This window comes from Lygodium microphyllum, chromosome 26 (assembly GCF_053477565.2).
Source record: "Lygodium microphyllum isolate KBCC chromosome 26, Lygodium_microphyllum_v1.1.10, whole genome shotgun sequence".
Classification (NCBI taxonomy): domain Eukaryota; kingdom Viridiplantae; phylum Streptophyta; class Polypodiopsida; order Schizaeales; family Lygodiaceae; genus Lygodium; species Lygodium microphyllum.
In genome coordinates, this window is record NC_141160.1 from 112,200,774 (window position 1) to 112,219,798 (window position 19,025).

A 19,025-nucleotide genomic window follows, 5' to 3' on the forward strand; every position below is an offset into this window, starting at 1 on the left:
TTCTACCCACACAGGGCATTCACGTTGCAACAGGCGCTGAAAATCTGCCATCAGGCGCCATGGAACCACATGAACCAACCGGCGATCAAAAAACAAAGGCAGTTTAGACAGGAGAGCAGCACGGTGCGTCTCAGATTTCAACAAGACCTCAAAAAAACCTCGGGACCCAACAAAAATCTCTTCAACACATTCCCCTTGTAGCAGACTCTGCAGCCATTGGCGAATACGGGAAAGCAGTGGGATTCGACCAGTGAAGAAGAGTATCACAGCGCGATCATAAAACACCGAAAAGGAGCGTAGGACAGTTTTTGGGTCCACGGTGGCTTCCAGAACATCGTCAGGTGCAGAGTCAGAAAAGACTTCCTGATTATGTTGAACATAATCGCCAAGCAGAGTGTTGGCAAATTCCAGCAAATGCTCCCAGTCAACATCCTGAGAGTCCACAGAATCCGAAGCAACCTGCGCATAGGAACGATCCTGATGAACACCTATCTCTTCCGAAGTATGCTTGGTACGTTTACCCGCAGGCTGGATGTCACGACCCGGGGGCATCTCTTCGGTGCACGGAACCATATCCTCAGGTTCCTCAGCATCAGAATCCGGGCCAAGTGCTGCCACCGTTTGGTCTATGAAATCCAGATCCAAACCAGCCATCGTGTATCACGATCTGATCTCGAAGGAGGACTGACGCACAGTGCAGATCGCTGTCGGCTGAGTTAGAAATCTACACCCCTATAAGCTGGTTTCTCACACGGCGGAGGACGACCCTCTACTGTATCACAGAATTCTTTCTGTTATGCCAGAAACCTAGAAGAGGTGAATTCTGCAGTGCAGTCGCCTGAGTGATGGGGTAGAGTGCGCGCAGGACTTGACCAGGACGTCACACAAACAGGTTGCAGGCGTTGATGGGCCGAGGTCGCGAAAGGCAGGTACAGACGACAGGTAGCAGGCGTGCAGGGACAGAGCTCGCAGGAGGACAAGGCCAGAGCTCGCCGAAGGCAGAAACGGCATAGGCGAACACACAAAAGCAGGGACCCGCAATACCTGTTTCCGTCAACGCCCAGGAAAATTGGCCGGACTGCAACGGCAGTATGGCGAAACGAGACGGGGGCCTGCGTCAAGCGTGGCGCAGTCCACCGACAGCAGCGGAACAACAACAGGGGCGGCAGTATGGCGAAACGAGACGAGGACCTCCGTCAAGCGTGGCGCAATCCACCGACAGCCGCGGAACAGCAACAGGGGCGAGGCGGCGTCCGATCACACTCCATCGCGTCCACGCATCTTCTCTCTCTCTCTCTCTCTCTCTCTCTCTCTCTCTCTCTCTCTCTCACTCGTGCATGCAGCTGCTCTTACTCTCTCTCTCTCTCTCTCTCTCTCTCTCTCGTAATGGATGTTATATTTATAAAGTACTAAACAACAAAAGAGTTACAAAAGTCATGGCAAAGATGCAGAGGAAATTTCCATATCCCAGCTCTCTCTTCTCTCTCTCTCTCTCTCTCTCAAGCATACATACCTCTTATTTGTATGATCATTCATGTATGATGTATCCACTCCTATGTATGTACTCTTAAGTTGTAGCGCATGTTGCGTATGTGACATATGCCATATAGGTTTTGGCGTGTTACCCTCAAGTATTCATCTTATATACTCCAATAGCATTGCTATTTAGACTTTAAACATATGTTCTATCATCTATAGTTCAAAATAATGAAGTTCAAATTTTTTTTCGTACTATTATCATACCGTACCTTATAAAATCTAAAGGTACCATTTAGTACTATATTTTATCGTACCGTACCGTACCGTACTTTTCGTACCTGACAACTATGGTAGATACAAAAAGGTGAGACTCGAGAGAGCTGAGGCCTAGAGGCTAGGATGACTCATGAGACATCACTATCATCAACATCATCATCTGAGTGCTCATCAAGAGAGTTTGAAGATGACTCCTCGTCATCGAATGATGAGACACTCTTATACTCATCCTCACTGGTAAGGTTACCATCATCATCAAATGATGGCTCCCTAGGCAATGACGGTCTAACTGTAGGCAAGGGGGGAATGTCATCATCAGGGACTGGACGAGAGCTACTAGAGCCCTGCCTCAAATATGTCTGCAAACCACCTGAACCACCCCTCGTCGATCTCGGAGGGCGCCGAATGACCATGCCCCTGCTGGCAGCTCGAACTCCTCGCCCACGAGCACGCTGACTACGAGTGTCACGGGTGTCTGCTACTATGAGCTCTCTATAGAGCTCTGCAAAGATTTGCTTCTCCTCCTCATCGACCTCCTGATGTACACTCGCAAGAGTGGCGCCCGTCAACTTGAATGTATCAACATTCACCTACACAATGCACATAAGATAATAGATTATAAATACTAAATTGTTGAGTATAATACTATAAAGTAACAAGTTGAAACCAACAAATTTAAAAATTAAACTTGACTTATCATTTTATGGATAGGTGTTTATCTGCTTTGGACTACCCATACTCATCATGGCCTTTATCATGCGCAAGTTAGTGCGGCAATAGACTAGCCACTCTAACTGTCTTGTGCTAAGACGATTGCGAATCTTCATGTGAATGAGAGAATAGGCACTCTAGTTTCTCTCACATGCACCCGAAGAGCAATCATGCGCAAGGACTCTCATGGCCAAGGGCTGAAGAATCTCTAGCGCATATCCAAAATTTTGCCACCAAAATAGAGGCTTTACAAGTGACTCCCTTCTCCAACAAGTGGGAGAAGAAAATGCCACATGTCCTCTCTGATCTGCATAGCATCCACGCTCCTCTAAGATTGTGTTGTGGTCATCTATGGGGACCACACGAGTCAAATATGCAAGCTGATCTGACCGGAGCTCTCTGTCATCCATGATCGCCAGCAACTTGTAGGCCGGATGTACCAATGCTACAAAACCATGGATGGGCCTATGCATAGTTGTCAGGTACGAAAAGTACGGTACTAAATGGTACCTTAAGATTTTATAAGGTACGGTATGATATTAGTACGAAAAAAAATTAACTTCATTATTTTGAACTATAGATAATAGAACAAATGTTTAAAGTCTAAATAGCAATGCTATTGGAGTATATAAGATGAATACTTGAGGGTAACATGCCAAAACCTATATGGCATATGCCGCATGCGCAACATGCGCTACAACTTAAGATTACATACATAGGAGTGGATACATCATACATGAATGATCATACAAATAAGAGGCATGTATGCTTGAGAGAGAGAAGGTTGAGAGAGAGAGAGAGAGAGAGAGAGAGAGAGATGAAATGACATGAGATGCTTTATTAACGTCTACAAGAGGCCAAAATGACCTGTGAGCCAACAGTTACCAAACAAACCATCAAAGGTTTTGGTAAAAGATTTATGAATTTTGTTATGGTTTTGTTTGGCATTGCTAAGGCTAAAGTAGCTACCGATGGTACATTCACTAATTCGTATACTCTCAGAAGGTACATTAGGCCAAGCTATCCTCTGGCCTAGTTTTATTAGCAATGTGTACTAATGCTTTGGGTTGGGTGGTGCAAAATGAGCTGTGAACAAAGGTAAAATCAATAGAATTAAGCTACTTGATAATTCTCAAATGGTGCTGAATTTATTTATTGATGACACTAACATATTGCGAAAAATGATGGGACATCAATTAAAAACGTATGGAACTGCTTGAATACCTTATGTATGGCCTTTGGCTCTAGGATAAATCATAACAAAACATGTACGAGGAGTCTAATCAAGCTTTCACCCCCTTTCTTGGTTGATCGATCAAGGCTACAAAATCACCACCACAATAACAACAACAGTCAACAACCCAAACCACCACCAACAACAACAACCAAGCCAAAAAAAAAAAGTGCTTGTTTTTTTGTACAAATTCGTACGGTACGGTACGGTACGAACCGTATAGTACAAACCAGTTCGTACTACGTATGAGGGCAACTATGGCTATGATGCAATCCCTAACTGCTCCACTGATATGTCTGGTGGTGAGTTTTGGGTCTTTCGTGATAATGACTCTGATCCAGTTGTGGTGCGGTCTCCTCGGACGTGGTCTTGGTAGACGGGGTCGTCGTGCTCAACGAAGTGAAATGGATCTATCCAATGTGACTCCACAGCATGGAATGTAAGGTGTCTAGCGGGATGGCTTTGTCTCTGCTAGGCTAGTGGTGTCAGTAGGGTTGGGTTTGTGGAAAAATTCTGTCACTACTCTCTGTGTGGGTCCCTCCGGGTGAGATGGCCTTCTGTCTCGTAGTGGTGCTATGCAGTGCTCTGCAACTCCAGAAGGAAAAGACCCAGGCATCTCTAGAACTCGTACTCCATGACGTGACGAAGAGGTTCAAAACCATCACGGAACAGATAGTGGTACCGTCCTCATATGTCATAGAATATTATATATCTACATATTTAGTGCTCCATCGTATCAAGCTCTTGACTACAAAGCTCGCAAGTCCTATCCTCTCCTAGGGTTTTTGTCCATGTGCCTATCTCCATCTATAGCCTATGAGAGGAGGTGCAAATCTCTCCAACAACAGCCCATATGCTATGGGAGAGGTGGGTGTCCATCTATGCTAGCCAAATAGTGAAACCATCATTAGAGAGACACAAGAAGTGACTCCTGTAGAACATCCTTGATCCTACAAGGAGTAGTGGATGGGTCCATGTCCTCGACGTCCCAATTCTCAAGATATCAGCTCTGATCATCTAATTCAGCTCTGGTCGGCTGAGAGAAAGTGTAGGGCAGTCAAGGTTGTGATCAAAAGGTAGAAGGCAATCGATATCCAAACCATGTAGGCTCATCAAAATAGTCATATGTGAAAACCAAAAGTTCTTTCCGCCTCCTACTGCTAGTTGTCTAGATAAAGTTAGTGCCAATCTTGAGCATCTATGACGTGGAAACTCCCATAATCTGTGCCAAAAGGTCTCTCCCCTGAGAGGAGTGCCTCCGTAACTATAGGTGTTGCCCCTAGCTCTGCTCTAACAATGGGATGTGGGGTGGAGGGCTTACTCCTTATCATACGTGCTATCATCATGATCAATAGCCTTTCCATGTTATCCAAGCCATTATTATAATCTCTCCCTTCTCTAGTTTGATCAATGAGTGGGCTACGACACCTATCTAGTCACCCATGCTACTGAAATATTGAAGGCCATGGTTTTGGTCTTCCCAAGGTTCACTGTGAGGTCTCTCTCTACAAAAGATGTGCAAAGCATCTAGGTGGTGCTACAATCCCTCTGTTAAATTTGAAATGAGAATAATATCAACTGCATACAATAATATTGGTATCAACACCCTTGCTTGGCTGGCTCTGGCTCCTCCTCCTCCATCAATGTAATCAGACACTTCATCTATTTATAAACCAAACAATGTGGGTGAAAGCAGGCATCCTTATTTCACTCCTATGGTACTGTCAATCCTCTCTAATAGTCCCCCCAAGTTCCCGTACATGACCTGTCACTGTCTCATATAATGCATAGATTACCCGTCCTATACCCTCTGATACTCCAATATCCTGCAATCTCTGCATGATGCGTGTACAAGGCATTGTATAGAGAGAGAGCTGCAGCGCACAACTGGGATCAACCTGCAGAGAGGCATGTGAACTCTGTGGGTGGTGACCAACCTCTTGTAGACAGTCAGGTAGACAGGTGCACACTCCTCTATTTTCAGTACAGACAGGCGTGCAGCCCTGAGCAGCAGTGCCCTGTCTCTGCAGGACAGCACAGAGAGAGAGAGAGAGAGAGAGAGAGAGAGCACTTGGTGAGCAGCCCTGTTTGTATGTTTCCTGCACGCACCCCTGTTCTTCACCCCTCGCACACAGGCTAGGGCAGCAGCATGCTCCCACATCAGGCAAAAGACGTCTGTTCCCCTATGGCTGAGTTGAATAACACTTTCAATAATGTACCTATAGACGCCTTGCAGCCAGACATGTATGAGGATGAAATGGCCCCGATTTCTGACATGGAGCATGCTGAGCCCCTTGTCAAGCATTCCAAGTGTGTAGAGGCCTTCTCAAAATGGAAGGGGCAAATGCATTGCCTTGGGAGGAATCACAAACATTGGGGTGTGCTTCAAAGATGGGTCACACTTTGTCCTATGCTCAAGCAACAGCGCAATCAGATGACTCCTAGTACTTGGATTGGGAACATCTTTTGGAATTTTCCAACAGCTTGCTTGGGGAGTATGTGCAACATAATTAGGATAATTGCAGTAACTTTGAAGAGAGTGATGTCATCATTACTAGCGTGGATACAAAAAAGGTGTTGCGTTCCTTCTCCTCCCATGAAAAAGCTATCATCTTATTCTTTATTGCCAAAATTCCTACAATGTCTTTGATATGTTCATGGATGATGAGTGTTGTGCAAGAAGACTGTATGGAGGACATCTTTGTGGGCACAAGGGGGTTTCATGAGGTCCTACTCCAATCCCCTCGTCAGCATGAGGTTCTCTTGACTGAGTTGCCATTGTTTAATGATCATAAACTAGTGCATGTTGTCCCATGGCCGGCAATGGCACACTTCACAAAACTATTAAAGCAAGAATGTCCAGTTTGGGTGGAAGTGGGGGGCTGCCCAGCCATGTATTGGCCCCTTTTGCTTGATGCTATGACTAGGATTGGTAAAGCGTTGGTACCCCCGCAGTACTTGTGCCATCAATAGAAACAGAAAGTGCTGGAATACCTCTTGCAAGCATCCCACTTGGCTACGAGTGAATTCCCCTAGTATGCACACTCTGCAATTCCGTCTCAAATGGGGAGCTTTTGCTGGACATTGCTTCAATTGTAGTAAACTGGGTTACTTTATCGTAGAATGTACTGAAACCAAAGAAGGGACAACACAAGCAAATGAGGTCCCTGTTGTACCACAAGATGGTAGTGCCTCCCATATGCATATAGATGCCTTGCCCACGGAGAGAAATTTGGGCAAAGGCAAACAATTGCTTTCACCTCTCACTGATGGTGCCCATGGTTGGCAAGAGGTACAATTGAAAAAGGGAAAAAAGTCAAATAATGTTCAGAACATTGGATCCTTGGAGGATACACAAAATGCCCTTCACATCCTCGTAAAGACAAGCCTTTGTCCAAAGGTGCTGGTGTTACACCTTTGAACAATAAGACAACCTTTAATCCGAAGGCTCGACGGGAGTCATTATGTGCGCCCCTTAAGCATCTGGCTAAGGTCATCACTCCATGGGACCGCAGATACCGGCACCGTAGCACAATGGATGTGAATTGGCCCTGGACTTCTAAAGCACGTGGTAATGGGACAAATGCCTTTGTAGTGTTGGCAGATTTTCTAGATGAGGATGTTCTTCTTGTTTTGGCAAATAAAGCTACAGCGAAGCAGCTGCAACCCCACCCTTGATCTCCCATCTCATCATGAAAATAGCTTCATGGAATGTTCAAGGTATTTGTTCCCAAGCCAAGCAGCATGCTATGCGCCAAACCTTGCACTCTAATGCTTGGGATGTTTTGTGTGTGATGGAGGATAAGACTCACAAAGAAGCAAGGAGAATCCTATATTATCATGGCTTCAAGCTTTTCTATTCTAGTGTTTCAACAGGAACCCATTCCGGTGTGCCACTAGTTGTTAGAGAGAAATTTCAGCCAGTATTGACTAGGAGAGATGTATCGAATAGATTCATAGTTGTGGAAATTATGTATAAAGGGGAAGTGCTATGGCTGGTTGGTCTCTATGCTCCTAATGATGTTCCTCCTCATTGTGAGTTATGGCACGAGTTCAGAGCATGCCTCTCTCTTGCAAGGCCTAGATTTATCATGGGTGATTTCAATATGTGTATCAACCCACTGCATTCAACTTTCGAACATGCACTCATGGATGGCCCACATTGCCAACACTGGAACACCTTTGCTTTAGTTGTTTTGAAACAAGATCAATGGTCTTGATTATCTCCTCGAGACCATGGCTATAACTTCCGTTTGGTGCAACATCTAAAAAGGTGGAGCTACCTAGATCACCTCTACATTATGCATGATAGGGACATGTCAGTTAAGGAGGGGTGCAGAGGAACATGGGTCTATGTGGGGGTTGACACAATAGAGGGCGTGAGGGAGAAAGGTGGGGAAGGGGCCTTGGGGGGTTATGAGTTTGGGGTTGGTGGAAGGGTAAACAGGGGGTGGAAAAGAGGATTGGGGGGGGGGGGGGGGGGGGGGGGGGGTGTTTACAAAGTTTGGGGATAAAGGGTAGGAAGGGGGCTTATGGGGAGGGTTACGAGGTTCATAAGGGGGAGAGGGTCGGAATGGGGGTTTAAAGGGGGGGGGGGCGGGGGGGGGGGGGGGGGGGGGGGGTGTTGTTGAAGGGTGGAAGAGGAGGAGATGGTGGGGAGGAGGGCAAGAAAAGGGGGGAGGAGTTCCTTTATGTGCCAAAGATTTTAGAAATCAAGGTATTGCAGGGCTATGTTCTCTCTGATCACTTCCCAGTGGTGTTTGAGATGCATATGCATCATGTTGATCCTTTTCGAGCCCTTTTGAGCAAGCTATCATTCTGTTTCAACTCCCTCTAGCATGAGACATTTGATGGTTATATGCAAAAGTTGGTACATCAATTTTCACTAGACCTTCCATCCCAAAGGGCAGCTTCCCTTGATTACTTGATACACAATGTGCAAACAATCACTAGACAATATGGAATACACTATGCTACCCTGCGGAGGCAATGGTTGCAAGTTGCCAAGAAACTTTTGGCTCTAACACTCTCTTTTGATGGATTTGCCACAAGATCCCCTTTTACTTTCCATCTCCACAAGACTTACACAACTTGTTGATACTTCTCAAAAGAGATCATTGTAGCAAGTCAAGCTTACTGCACTATCAAAGGGGCTGCATGACAATAACTATCAGTCGCACAAGTTTTATCGTGGCTTGCATGCTTCCTTTGCTAGAGAAAATGTGGTCCACTTGAGCATCCCCAATGGTGACATGGTCACAGATCCGCAAGCTATAGTGCAAATGTGCATAACCTATTTCATGGACTTGCTTGGACCGCAATCCTTTGTCTCTCATGCAATCGATGCAGCCCGTTCATTGTTTTGTGATTTGGTTAAAGATCGGGTCTTGCCAGATGTTGCTAACAGTTTGATATGGGCACTACACAAGATGAGGTAATGGAGGTTCTCTTGCATTTGCCTAAAGACAAAGGCCTGGGGTGGGGTGGGGTGGGATGGTATCACTAATGAGTTTTTTGAGACCTATGCCACCCAATTGGCTGCACCTTTGACAACCCTATTCCAACTTGGACAACTAGGCACATGCTGCCCTCATGGAACAAGGGTCTTATTAAATTGATTCCTAAAGTTATTTCCCCCTTAGCCTTCAAGCATTGGCAACCAATCTCCTTGATGGGCTTTGTGTAAGATCTTTATGAAAGACTTGGCTAATAGATTGCATGAATACCTTCTGGATATTATTAATCTTGCCTCGTATGGATTCATCGAAGGGAAAAATATTCTCCACAACATCTTGTTCACATAGGGATAGATTATGCTTAATACACAAGACACAAAATGGAGATGGTTCAATTGGACCTTGAAAAAACCTTCGACTATTTGGAATGGTCCCTCTTGGGTCAATTGATGCAAGCCATGGGATTTGGTTTGAGAATGTCTCAACTTATCAATACTATCAGCGTGGATTCCTCTTTCAGAGTTCTGCTCAATAGTGGCACCACAGTACCCTTTCCCCTTCGTAGATCAATTAGACACAATTGCCTGTTGAGTCCTTTGTTCTTTGCCTTGGCCACTCATCCCATCCTAACGACATTGTCTCGTCTAGCAGCTAATGGTGAGGTGGTTGGACTCTCTCTTCCTCCACAGAAACATTTGGTGGGACAGGTCTTGGGCCTTTCCAAATGACACCTTCATGTTTCTTAAGGCTGATCCAAACAATATATGAAGAGCGATGGCCACATGGGACTTATTTGCCCTTGCCTTGGGCCTACCCATTAATGCATCTTACTTAGCCCTTATGAATTGCATTGAGAGTGATCTCCAAGCCTTGGGCTAGCAAGGCGAGGTGGTCCTTAAAGGCTCTGTTTTCAAGCACTAGGGCTATCCTTTAGGGGTGCAAGTTTTGCCTGAAGTGCTAATGGATTAGATTTCCTCACGTATTATGGATAAATTTGTGTATTGGAAATCACAAGCTTGGCCTTTCAATAAGATTAAAAATAGTGCAAACAATCATGATACCGATGATTTCATATTACTTTCCCTTGCTCCCTTGGCCAAAGTCTCATTTATGGCAAATTACTCAACCCATCCAATTTTTTCTTTGGAAAAAAGATTCTATACAGATGGGTATCTCCTAGATCTCTTGACATCATTATTGCAATCTCAAAAGAATGGGTGGTGGGGCTGTTACAGACTTGGAGACACATATGATTGCCCTCTGTTGGTCACTATTTCAAGCCTTGTGCGAGGGTAGACAACCTAATCCTTGATTGCCAGGTTTTTCCTTGAGACTTAGGGTATTTAGTGTGGGAACACCAAGATTTCTGCCTCATGGTGGCATGTGGTTAATGTTAAATAGCCTTTGCATCTTTAGTCGTCTATGCTGCTGAATCATTTGGTCCACTTGTAGAGATCAGTCCTTGTTAAATATTCTTGGCACCCATCTCCGGATCGGGAGGGCGGCAAACTCCCTGAGAGTGGAAGTGCTAGCGATTTCAAAGCTTCTCTCCCATGAGGCAAAGAGGAACAAGGGACGAAGTTGAATAGGATGGCGCGCTTGGGACTTGTCACTTTTGCTGATGCTCTTCTACCTGTCAATGGGGCTGTTGTGTCCTTTAGATCAGTTTGGATGCTATTTTCATGTTCCCCAAGGTTATCACAATTTGTGGAATGCCATCTCCACCTCTTTGCGAGTCATGCAACCTCTTCCCTTTTTGAACTAGGAGGCCCCTTGGTAGGATTGGATGACTAATGGACCAAGAGGCCCCTTGGTCAATTGCTTTTGGGTCTCTAGAAAGGGTCTCTAGAAAGGCCAAGCATGGTGGAAATCTGTGGTAATGAAAGGCTAGCTCAACAAAACACCATTCTAATCCAAGGTTTTCATTTGGCAAATGCTAATTGGTGCACTTCCTCTTGCCTCTATGCTCTCCAAGCAAAGGATTACAAATGGTTGCTGCTTCTTTTATCAAATGTCGATAGAAATCCCTCACCATCTATTCCTTAACGGCCCAGTGGCATGAAAGGTTTGGTCACTGCTATCACCTATTTGGCTCTGAGTGGTTGGACTACTGTTGCTTCCAAAGGACTGGGTCTTTAGATATCCCAAGTTTATGGACCCCGTGCAGGCGGATATGAAAGTGCTCTTTCCTTTCCTTATGCTTCTGGGGTTGCTAGTATATATGGACCATGCGGAATGCTTTCATCTTAGATACTTCATTGAGAGTGTAGAGTCATATAGTCTACTTGAAAGGATTTCTTCATTGGCAATAAAACTTGACTGAGCTAATAGATATACTCTCTAGATAGGATTTGTCTTTTTGGCACACTGCAGTTTCTTCTACCCCCCCCAAATCACTCCACTTCCTTTGTACTTTGATTGTGATGCCACGGATTTTATGCACAATGGCCTAGAGCCATCTTGTATATTGTAATCTTGTACTTTTTCATAATTAATACAATTACCTTTTATGAAGAGAGAGAGAGAGGAGGGGGGGAAGAGAGAGAGAGAGAACACAAAATGTGGGCAGAACCAAGACTCTAGACCAAAGCCGTAAAAGTGACTTGGCACCCATAATAACCAGGTATCCAAAGTGACCAAACAAGGCAATTGGGCACAAAGGCCACTAACTATAAAGGTCTCTAAGTTCAACAAGTGATTTTTGCCCTCCAAACAATTGCCTTAAATGAGTGAAAACGGCTTTTCTTAGCTCTCATAGATGTTTTTCTAGGCATTCTATAGAAGTGGGTACTTGGGTAAACAGGGAGAGAACAAGGGTTGCCCCAAAAAAGGATGCCAAATTGATGTCCAATAACAAACACCACTTGATTCTACAATTTTCCGATAAATGTTTTATCTCAAACCCCAACACATGAACGACATTGATACACATTTGTTGTAATAGACTATGCAAAAGGTTAGTTTTGTTTATTAAGCATAATCTTTTGTGACTAACTAAATGGTTAGGCAAAATACAATCACATCTATATTGGAGCATGAACTTATAGCTACAATGCATATTTATTCATACACAACACAAACAGAATGCATTGAGTTGCACCAATGATTATGTTGTATTAATAATAGGGATTGTTTAGACCTTTTCACAAGCTTGAAAAGAAATGCAATTTGGGCCTACACTATTAATCATCCTCTAGACAATAGGATAAAAATGAACTTGGTTTTAAAATTGTGCACATCAACATGACATATAAGCGGCCAATATTTAGTCCTTCCCACATCTTTGATAAGGAGCACTACATTCAACTTCAGAATATGCACAAGGTATTCAAATGGTGGAAGCAAACATTACAAAGGATATGGGAATATAAGCAGCCCTTCAAACAAAGACTTTTCCCTTGAAGATGCATTACAAGAGTGTTCTTGGTTGGGGTGACACTAGGCAAAGTATCTCTATTGCTCTTAGAGATTTTATATGAAGGTTATTTACTTTGTTATAGTTGAGATCCAACGGAGTGTCCATTCATATATAGATTTGATAACACGATATCCACTATTTGTCTGATATATCAGTACTTTTTAATTGAACTATGTGTATTAGGCATCATGGTTATTTATATTAAAGTGATCATAAGTTTTTCGCAACATCTCACATGGGCCAATACTCCTAACTTTCTTGACCTTTGTGACACTTCTTACACGATTGCTTTAGATTACAAGAAAGAGATCAATCTCTCTAGATTCGGTTTTACCTTTTTCTCTTTTTCCATAATGGGTTATTTACAAAAATCAGATGACACAAAAGGTATAAAAGTCACGGCAAAGAAGCAAAAGTGACTGTTGTATGCCAAGGGGCTAAGTCCTTCCTAGGGAGGAGATCAGCATGCTGCAACAAATCTAACTACCAGTGTAGAAGACCCTTGAGTTTGGCAATGTGTGCCTAGACACTTGCAGTAGAGTTGAAGATGAAAGCATTCCGATGAGCCAATTATGCCAACAACTGCAAAATCTGAAAAAATGGAACAAGACCTTCATATGTGGCTGCAGCAAGGTGGGATAGTTGGCCCTGGCAAAAACCCAATCAAAGGGGCCTAGCGATAGACCAACAATAGCTCACTGATAGAAGAGTTCAAATTTTCTTGGTCAAAGGGCAACAAATAAATCTATGATGCAAAGATTCCACACTAGTAGTACAAAAAAAGCAGTTGCCATTTGAGATTTGGTGCTTTCAAAGGGCCACAACAAGGGGGAGCCCACCAATGATCACTCTCCAAAGAAAGACATTGGATTTGAACAGAGTCTTGCTCTATCACCCTTACATCACTACCATTTTCCAACAAGCTTGAGATTTATGCATGCCCCAAATCACATTGGCTTTAGTCACCAGTCAATGATTGTCTTTAATCAAGAGATGACACACCTAGTTAGCTAAAGCCTTTTGAAGGCTAAAACGGCCATCTGCTATTAAGATCTCAGTCCTGCAAAGGGCGATATGAATCAAGTGCAGAAAAGGGCTGCATAGGCTGTATTACGCTTTCAAAATGGCCCCACAAATCATGGTATCCATGAGAAATATGGAAAACTCTCCTAGTGATACGAAAAGACATCAACACCCCGTGGCTCGACATAGTGGCATCAGCAACAACAGAAGGCCAAACCCAAACGTGCCATACGGTTCAAGTTGGGCCTATCCTCCTGTTTCCCATCCCAAGAGAGCAACTGTGACATTGCCAACAATTCCAGCTAAAAGGAGTTTACCACCAAACGATCCTCTGCAAGATGCTAGTGGATCTTCTGAAGAACGAGCCACCAAGAACAAACCAAATGGAGGATGTGGAAAAGTGGGCATCAGAATTAATAACATGCCACCACAATGCATGTATGTTGGTGTTACCGTGTACAAGACTTTGGTCTTCTAGGAAGAAGAGAACTATAAAGACCCAAGGATGTCGATCAGTATGCATTGCTCTGAAGAGCAACCAAGGACACCACCACCCCTTGCCATCCCAAGGACTGGAAATTAGATTCGGTGCAGCTGATAAGGGAGGATTTTGCAATATTAACATGGAAACCAGAAGCATGTCTAAATAGTGTCCAAACATCCAATGCCTTACAAAGATTGTCCTTCTCTACATGCAGGACCATGAACGTGTCATCTACTAATGAGTAAGCCACAAAATGCTGTCCAAATGGTAGGGATAGACCTACCACCATATGGGATAGCACAGTGAGTACTTGACGGATCACCAAAGCAAAGTACAAGGGACTCAATGGACTGCCCTATTGGACTAACCATGCAAGGGGAATGGGTTGGTCACAACACCATTCAATATAACCCGGAGGAAGTATCAACGCTGATAGCATCTATCAACTAAGACATATGCTGCCCAAAACCCATGATATGCATCAAGTTTGCAAGAAAGGACCAATCCAAATAATGAAAAGCTTTTCCAAATCCAATTGTACTAATACCATCTCCTGATTAGAATGCTTGACATATTCAATTCCCATCTGCACATTATGCAAAATGTTTCTACCCTTGATGGATCCATACCGATTGGGGAGCACAATGGCAGGGAGATACTTATGGAGGTAGTTTGCCAATACTTTGGACAAAATTTTATACATCAACCCCATTAAGGAGATGGCACTTTCGAGATCAATTTAATAACTCTCTCCTTCCATGATGTTGGCGTAACTCCCATTTCCCAAACCTGTTGACATATTATAGCCAAAGATCTCACCAGACAAGTGGCATAGGTCTCAAAAATTCATTCACGAGGCCATTTGTTATGTTCCTTGACATCCAAATGGGCACAAGTCATGGTGGTTATGAAGTGACTTAGTGCGAATACACTAAGGATACTTCGAGGTTAGGGCAACCGAGTCCTATATATAGGACTCAAGGACCTATTTTGCTCATTCATTGTGTAATCACCACTCTTGGACTCTTAGCCCATTGGCCGATGCATTCATACATTGAGATGGTGTGGGCTGGTGGTATGGAACGCAAACCTTGGGATGTGGTCGTAACTCGAAGTGCTGCTAGCTCTGAGGCTTAAGGATGAGCCTGTTTGGCTCTATGGCTAGGAGGTGAGTCTGATGTCCAATCCCTTTTATGTCAATTTTGGCTTGTGTCGTGTCTCGTGCACAGATTGGATCCTAGGGAGACATTTCATCAAGTACACTTTTATCTCATTAAGGGTGGTATGGGACATTACTGGCATGAGGGGCATGTGTTGCTAGAGGTGGGTATGAAAGCAAGGTATGTTTCGTACCCGTACTCAAGTTTAGTGTTGTAGCAATGCTTGTGTGCAAGAATTTTCGACAATTTTGATGACCGGAGTCCGAGGAGCTACCACTTCGGAGCTATGGCAGACTGTTGTCGAAGGCCAAAATCTTATAGCCCACATAGGCATCAAAATTTTAATTAGCAGTAATTTATGTTGATGTAACATTTAATACTAGCATTGATTTTGTTCTTAATATAACATTAAATGTTGTCGTTTTAGCATTTAATGTTTATATAAATTTTGCCATTAATTTTAATGTTGATATTTTCATTAATGTTGATGTTAGCTTTATTATCATTTTGGACTTTGGGTGCCAAGGAGAGAGAAACACCAAGAGTTAGCATCAGGGATAGAAAAAGACTATAATAGTCAAGAGAATGATTGTGGAACAATTGTCGAGAGACAAAGGAAGGTGAATTTTTTGTTGCACGGACTCATGGAGAGAGAATTATGGTCATCGATACTGTTTGCAGAACTAGCAATGGTCATGTCCATGACGAAGAGAGAGAGAGACATGACATGAGAGGAGTGATGTCAGTGTGGTGCAAGTAGGTGGACGCGGGATTGTGAGCAATCGAACGCCGTCTCTTGCCTACATGGTTGACAGCAGTTGGATGGTAGGTCATCCATGCTACCTAGTTGATCCCCTAGTGGGGAAGGGGCAAGTGCGTTATTTTTCCACGTGTTCTTTCTAAAGCTTAATGTGAAAGACTAGCCGCTCCTTTGGCCCATGTGATCAAGTATTTCTCTGCATACATAAAATAATTATTTTGCAAAAACTGATTAGTAATTGATGCAAAAACGGATGCACAACTGATCTCAAAAGTGACCGTAAACGGTTCTCAAACTAATTAAAACTGAGCTGAAACTAATCATAATTTTTTCTCAAAACTGAGGCAAAAACTCTCACCAAATCGATCATAAATTGATACAGAAGTATAGTTTCGGTACCCGGGTGAAATTCATACTCATTTGCATACATCTCATAGTGACTAGTACACTGAGTAGTGACCGCATAGTAAACATACTATCAGCACAGTACCTTGGATGCATGCTGAATACATACGAGAGCTGTCCACAACTAGCGGAGCGGAAGTGCTACCTCCCCCTTGAGCATCAAGAAATACTCTAGACCCCTGCTCTCCTAAATCCGACTCAGCCCGAACCGAAGTCGGCTCTAATTGAAAGGCATCTAGGTAAAGTTGCAATAACTAAGAATGGTCTACCAAGTCATCGTCTTCCATCCACTTTGCATCTGCTGGTGAAACAATGCTAACGCTTCATCAAGAAGCATATGGAAAATTTATCTCCACTAGATTGTAGGCATTTCTTCCCCTTAAGCATTGCGAGTATTTATACTTTCACATTGCTGCAATTGCAACTTAACTAATATGCAACATTGCATCCAGTTGACTAGCCCCTTATGTATACCTAACATGCCATTCTTGTTTGCATACTTGCCATACCAAGATACATTTTTCCATATACTGCATGCATTACTAGCTGCATTTTTTCTCATGACCAACATTATACAGAGTATTTGCATAACTAGCATTAATACCATGAGTCCCAAATACAGTAGGTTGTATATATGCATTGTCAAACTTGCCACTTTGTGCCCCAACATCATGCCAACATTTTTATATATGGAGTTACGCATATTACTAGCCATACCCCGATACATTGGGCCTTGCACACCATGCATTGGTTGCTGCATACCACAAGGAGTTTTGTCATACATCCCCATATGCGGTCTGTGGCCCATCATAGCATGAAAACTAGTGCCACCACCAAAGTATCATAACCGCCCTATAATTGCATGCATTCCCTACTCTCTAAAAAGCATTGGATTGGCAATTCCAAGTTGGCCTTGCATATGCATCAATTGTCCCACTAGCATCATTTGCTTATGCTCACTACCCACATGGAACATCATGTTATTGTATTGGCTCTTCCTTCAGTGCATCTTGCTGTCCCAAATCTCTTGAAGACAATTTCCTCTTCTTGCCTTTGCTAGCCTCTCTTAAGGGGTTCAAATTCCTCTTCCTCTTGTTGGTCATCAGCTTCAAGAGCTCTTGTCCGATTCCCTCATTCTCAGCTTGCTACCCATGCTCCATGCCTTGTCCAAGATCACGCATTGCATCTTCCCCAACACTTTATGAATTTTCAGATTGAGAGACATCATCCCTGCTTGATCCCATCTCACTATCTGAAGACATTATTATTGTAATGCTCAATTGATTACAATTTCAGCAGTAGAGTAAAGCTTCTAACCTTCCGTCAAATGGCTCGAGCCCACCAATTCAAGGGAATTGATGGCATCCAAGATATGGGACCATGAAACCAGCCTTCCTCAGATAGGGTGGTAAATAACCTAATTAAGCACTAATTACAACAAGCATAAATTCACATAAATTGAAAATGCAAATCTTGCCACTTTAATCTTGAACATAGGACACACTCTTGACCCCAAAATTGGCGCCCCTTGTCGTATTCCTTTATCTTACATTGCAAATGGAAGTACAATCTTTTCACTAGCAAGCATCCCCCTACAGGTGGCAGGTAGAGTGGACGGCGCTCCACTAGGAACCTTCTTCACCGTACACGAGGGGGGGTGTCTGGTTCTTGACAAAGGACAGCAGGATGAGGGAATAGCTGTCCTTTCATGGAGGGGGATCCGGGTGATTGGCCTACAGGGGAAGACATGGCAACTACACCCTTTTGTCTTTTGGACAGAGCTCAACGAGTGGCGCCGCCTCTGGATCTGGGAGGGCGTGCCACTTGATGAGCTAGAGTGAGATCTAGGAGAGTGGCTATGGCCAACCACTGCGGTCGCCAACAAGCCACCGAGGTTCCTGGAGTACACTATCAGGATTGGCAGACACGTACTGATGCAGGAGGATATGAATTGGGCGCCATCATGTACCAGACACTGGGCAGAGCACAGCATCACGGAGCCTTTCCGACGGACCTTCTGGCACCACCTATGGAATAGCTAAAGGCCGAGGAGAGTATCGTATTTCTTATAGATGTTGGCACATGGAGGCTTGGCGGTGGGAAGTTGGCTTGCCCAGATGCAGGAGGAGGGAGGTTGTAAGCGCTGCACACAGCAGCCTCTGAAAACCCCAAAGCACTGCCTTTGGTCGTGTGAGGCGGCGCAGCTCGTGTGGAGAGAACCATGCTATAACGTGTCCACCTGTTCGCTTGCAGGACACGTCTTAGCAGTCCATCGGAAAGAGAGTCTAGAAAGCTCCGCCCGGCACTCCCATGGAGTGTTACGGGGTTTGCAATCTAGGTCCTTCCGAGTCTGCCACGTAGCGGAAGTATTCCGGCCATCCCCACGTAGGACCGACCTGAATCAGGGTTTCCCTAATGGTCAAACTCCTAGAACGGCGGCTAGCGTCGAACCCCAGGCGAACTACTTTACGCACAAACGTCAGGGTCGAAGCGGATTCATGCTGCACTTAGTTCAAGGAGAATGGGAAACGAGAGGGATGCAAAGCTCGACCTCTCTGCCCATAAGGCATAGTCCCATTCCGTTCCCCTAAAACAGCATAAATCGGAATTCCAGTAACC

General features: G+C 44.1%; 2 protein-coding genes across 2 annotated transcripts in view; both read right to left on the reverse strand.

Moving 5' to 3' along the window:
* SAMC1 (S-adenosylmethionine carrier 1) overlaps positions 1-19,025 on the reverse strand; it is a 124,045-nt gene that overhangs the window by 14,593 nt on the left and 90,427 nt on the right. The gene's annotated exons all lie outside the window — the stretch shown is intronic.
* Positions 1,884-2,513, reverse strand: LOC148013687 (uncharacterized). The gene is made up of 2 exons (XM_087668673.1): positions 2,477-2,513; positions 1,884-2,347 (listed from the first exon to the last, which is right to left on the reverse strand). Exons 1-2 carry the CDS (start codon positions 2,511-2,513, stop codon positions 1,884-1,886), a joined length of 501 nt encoding a protein of 166 aa, XP_087524799.1.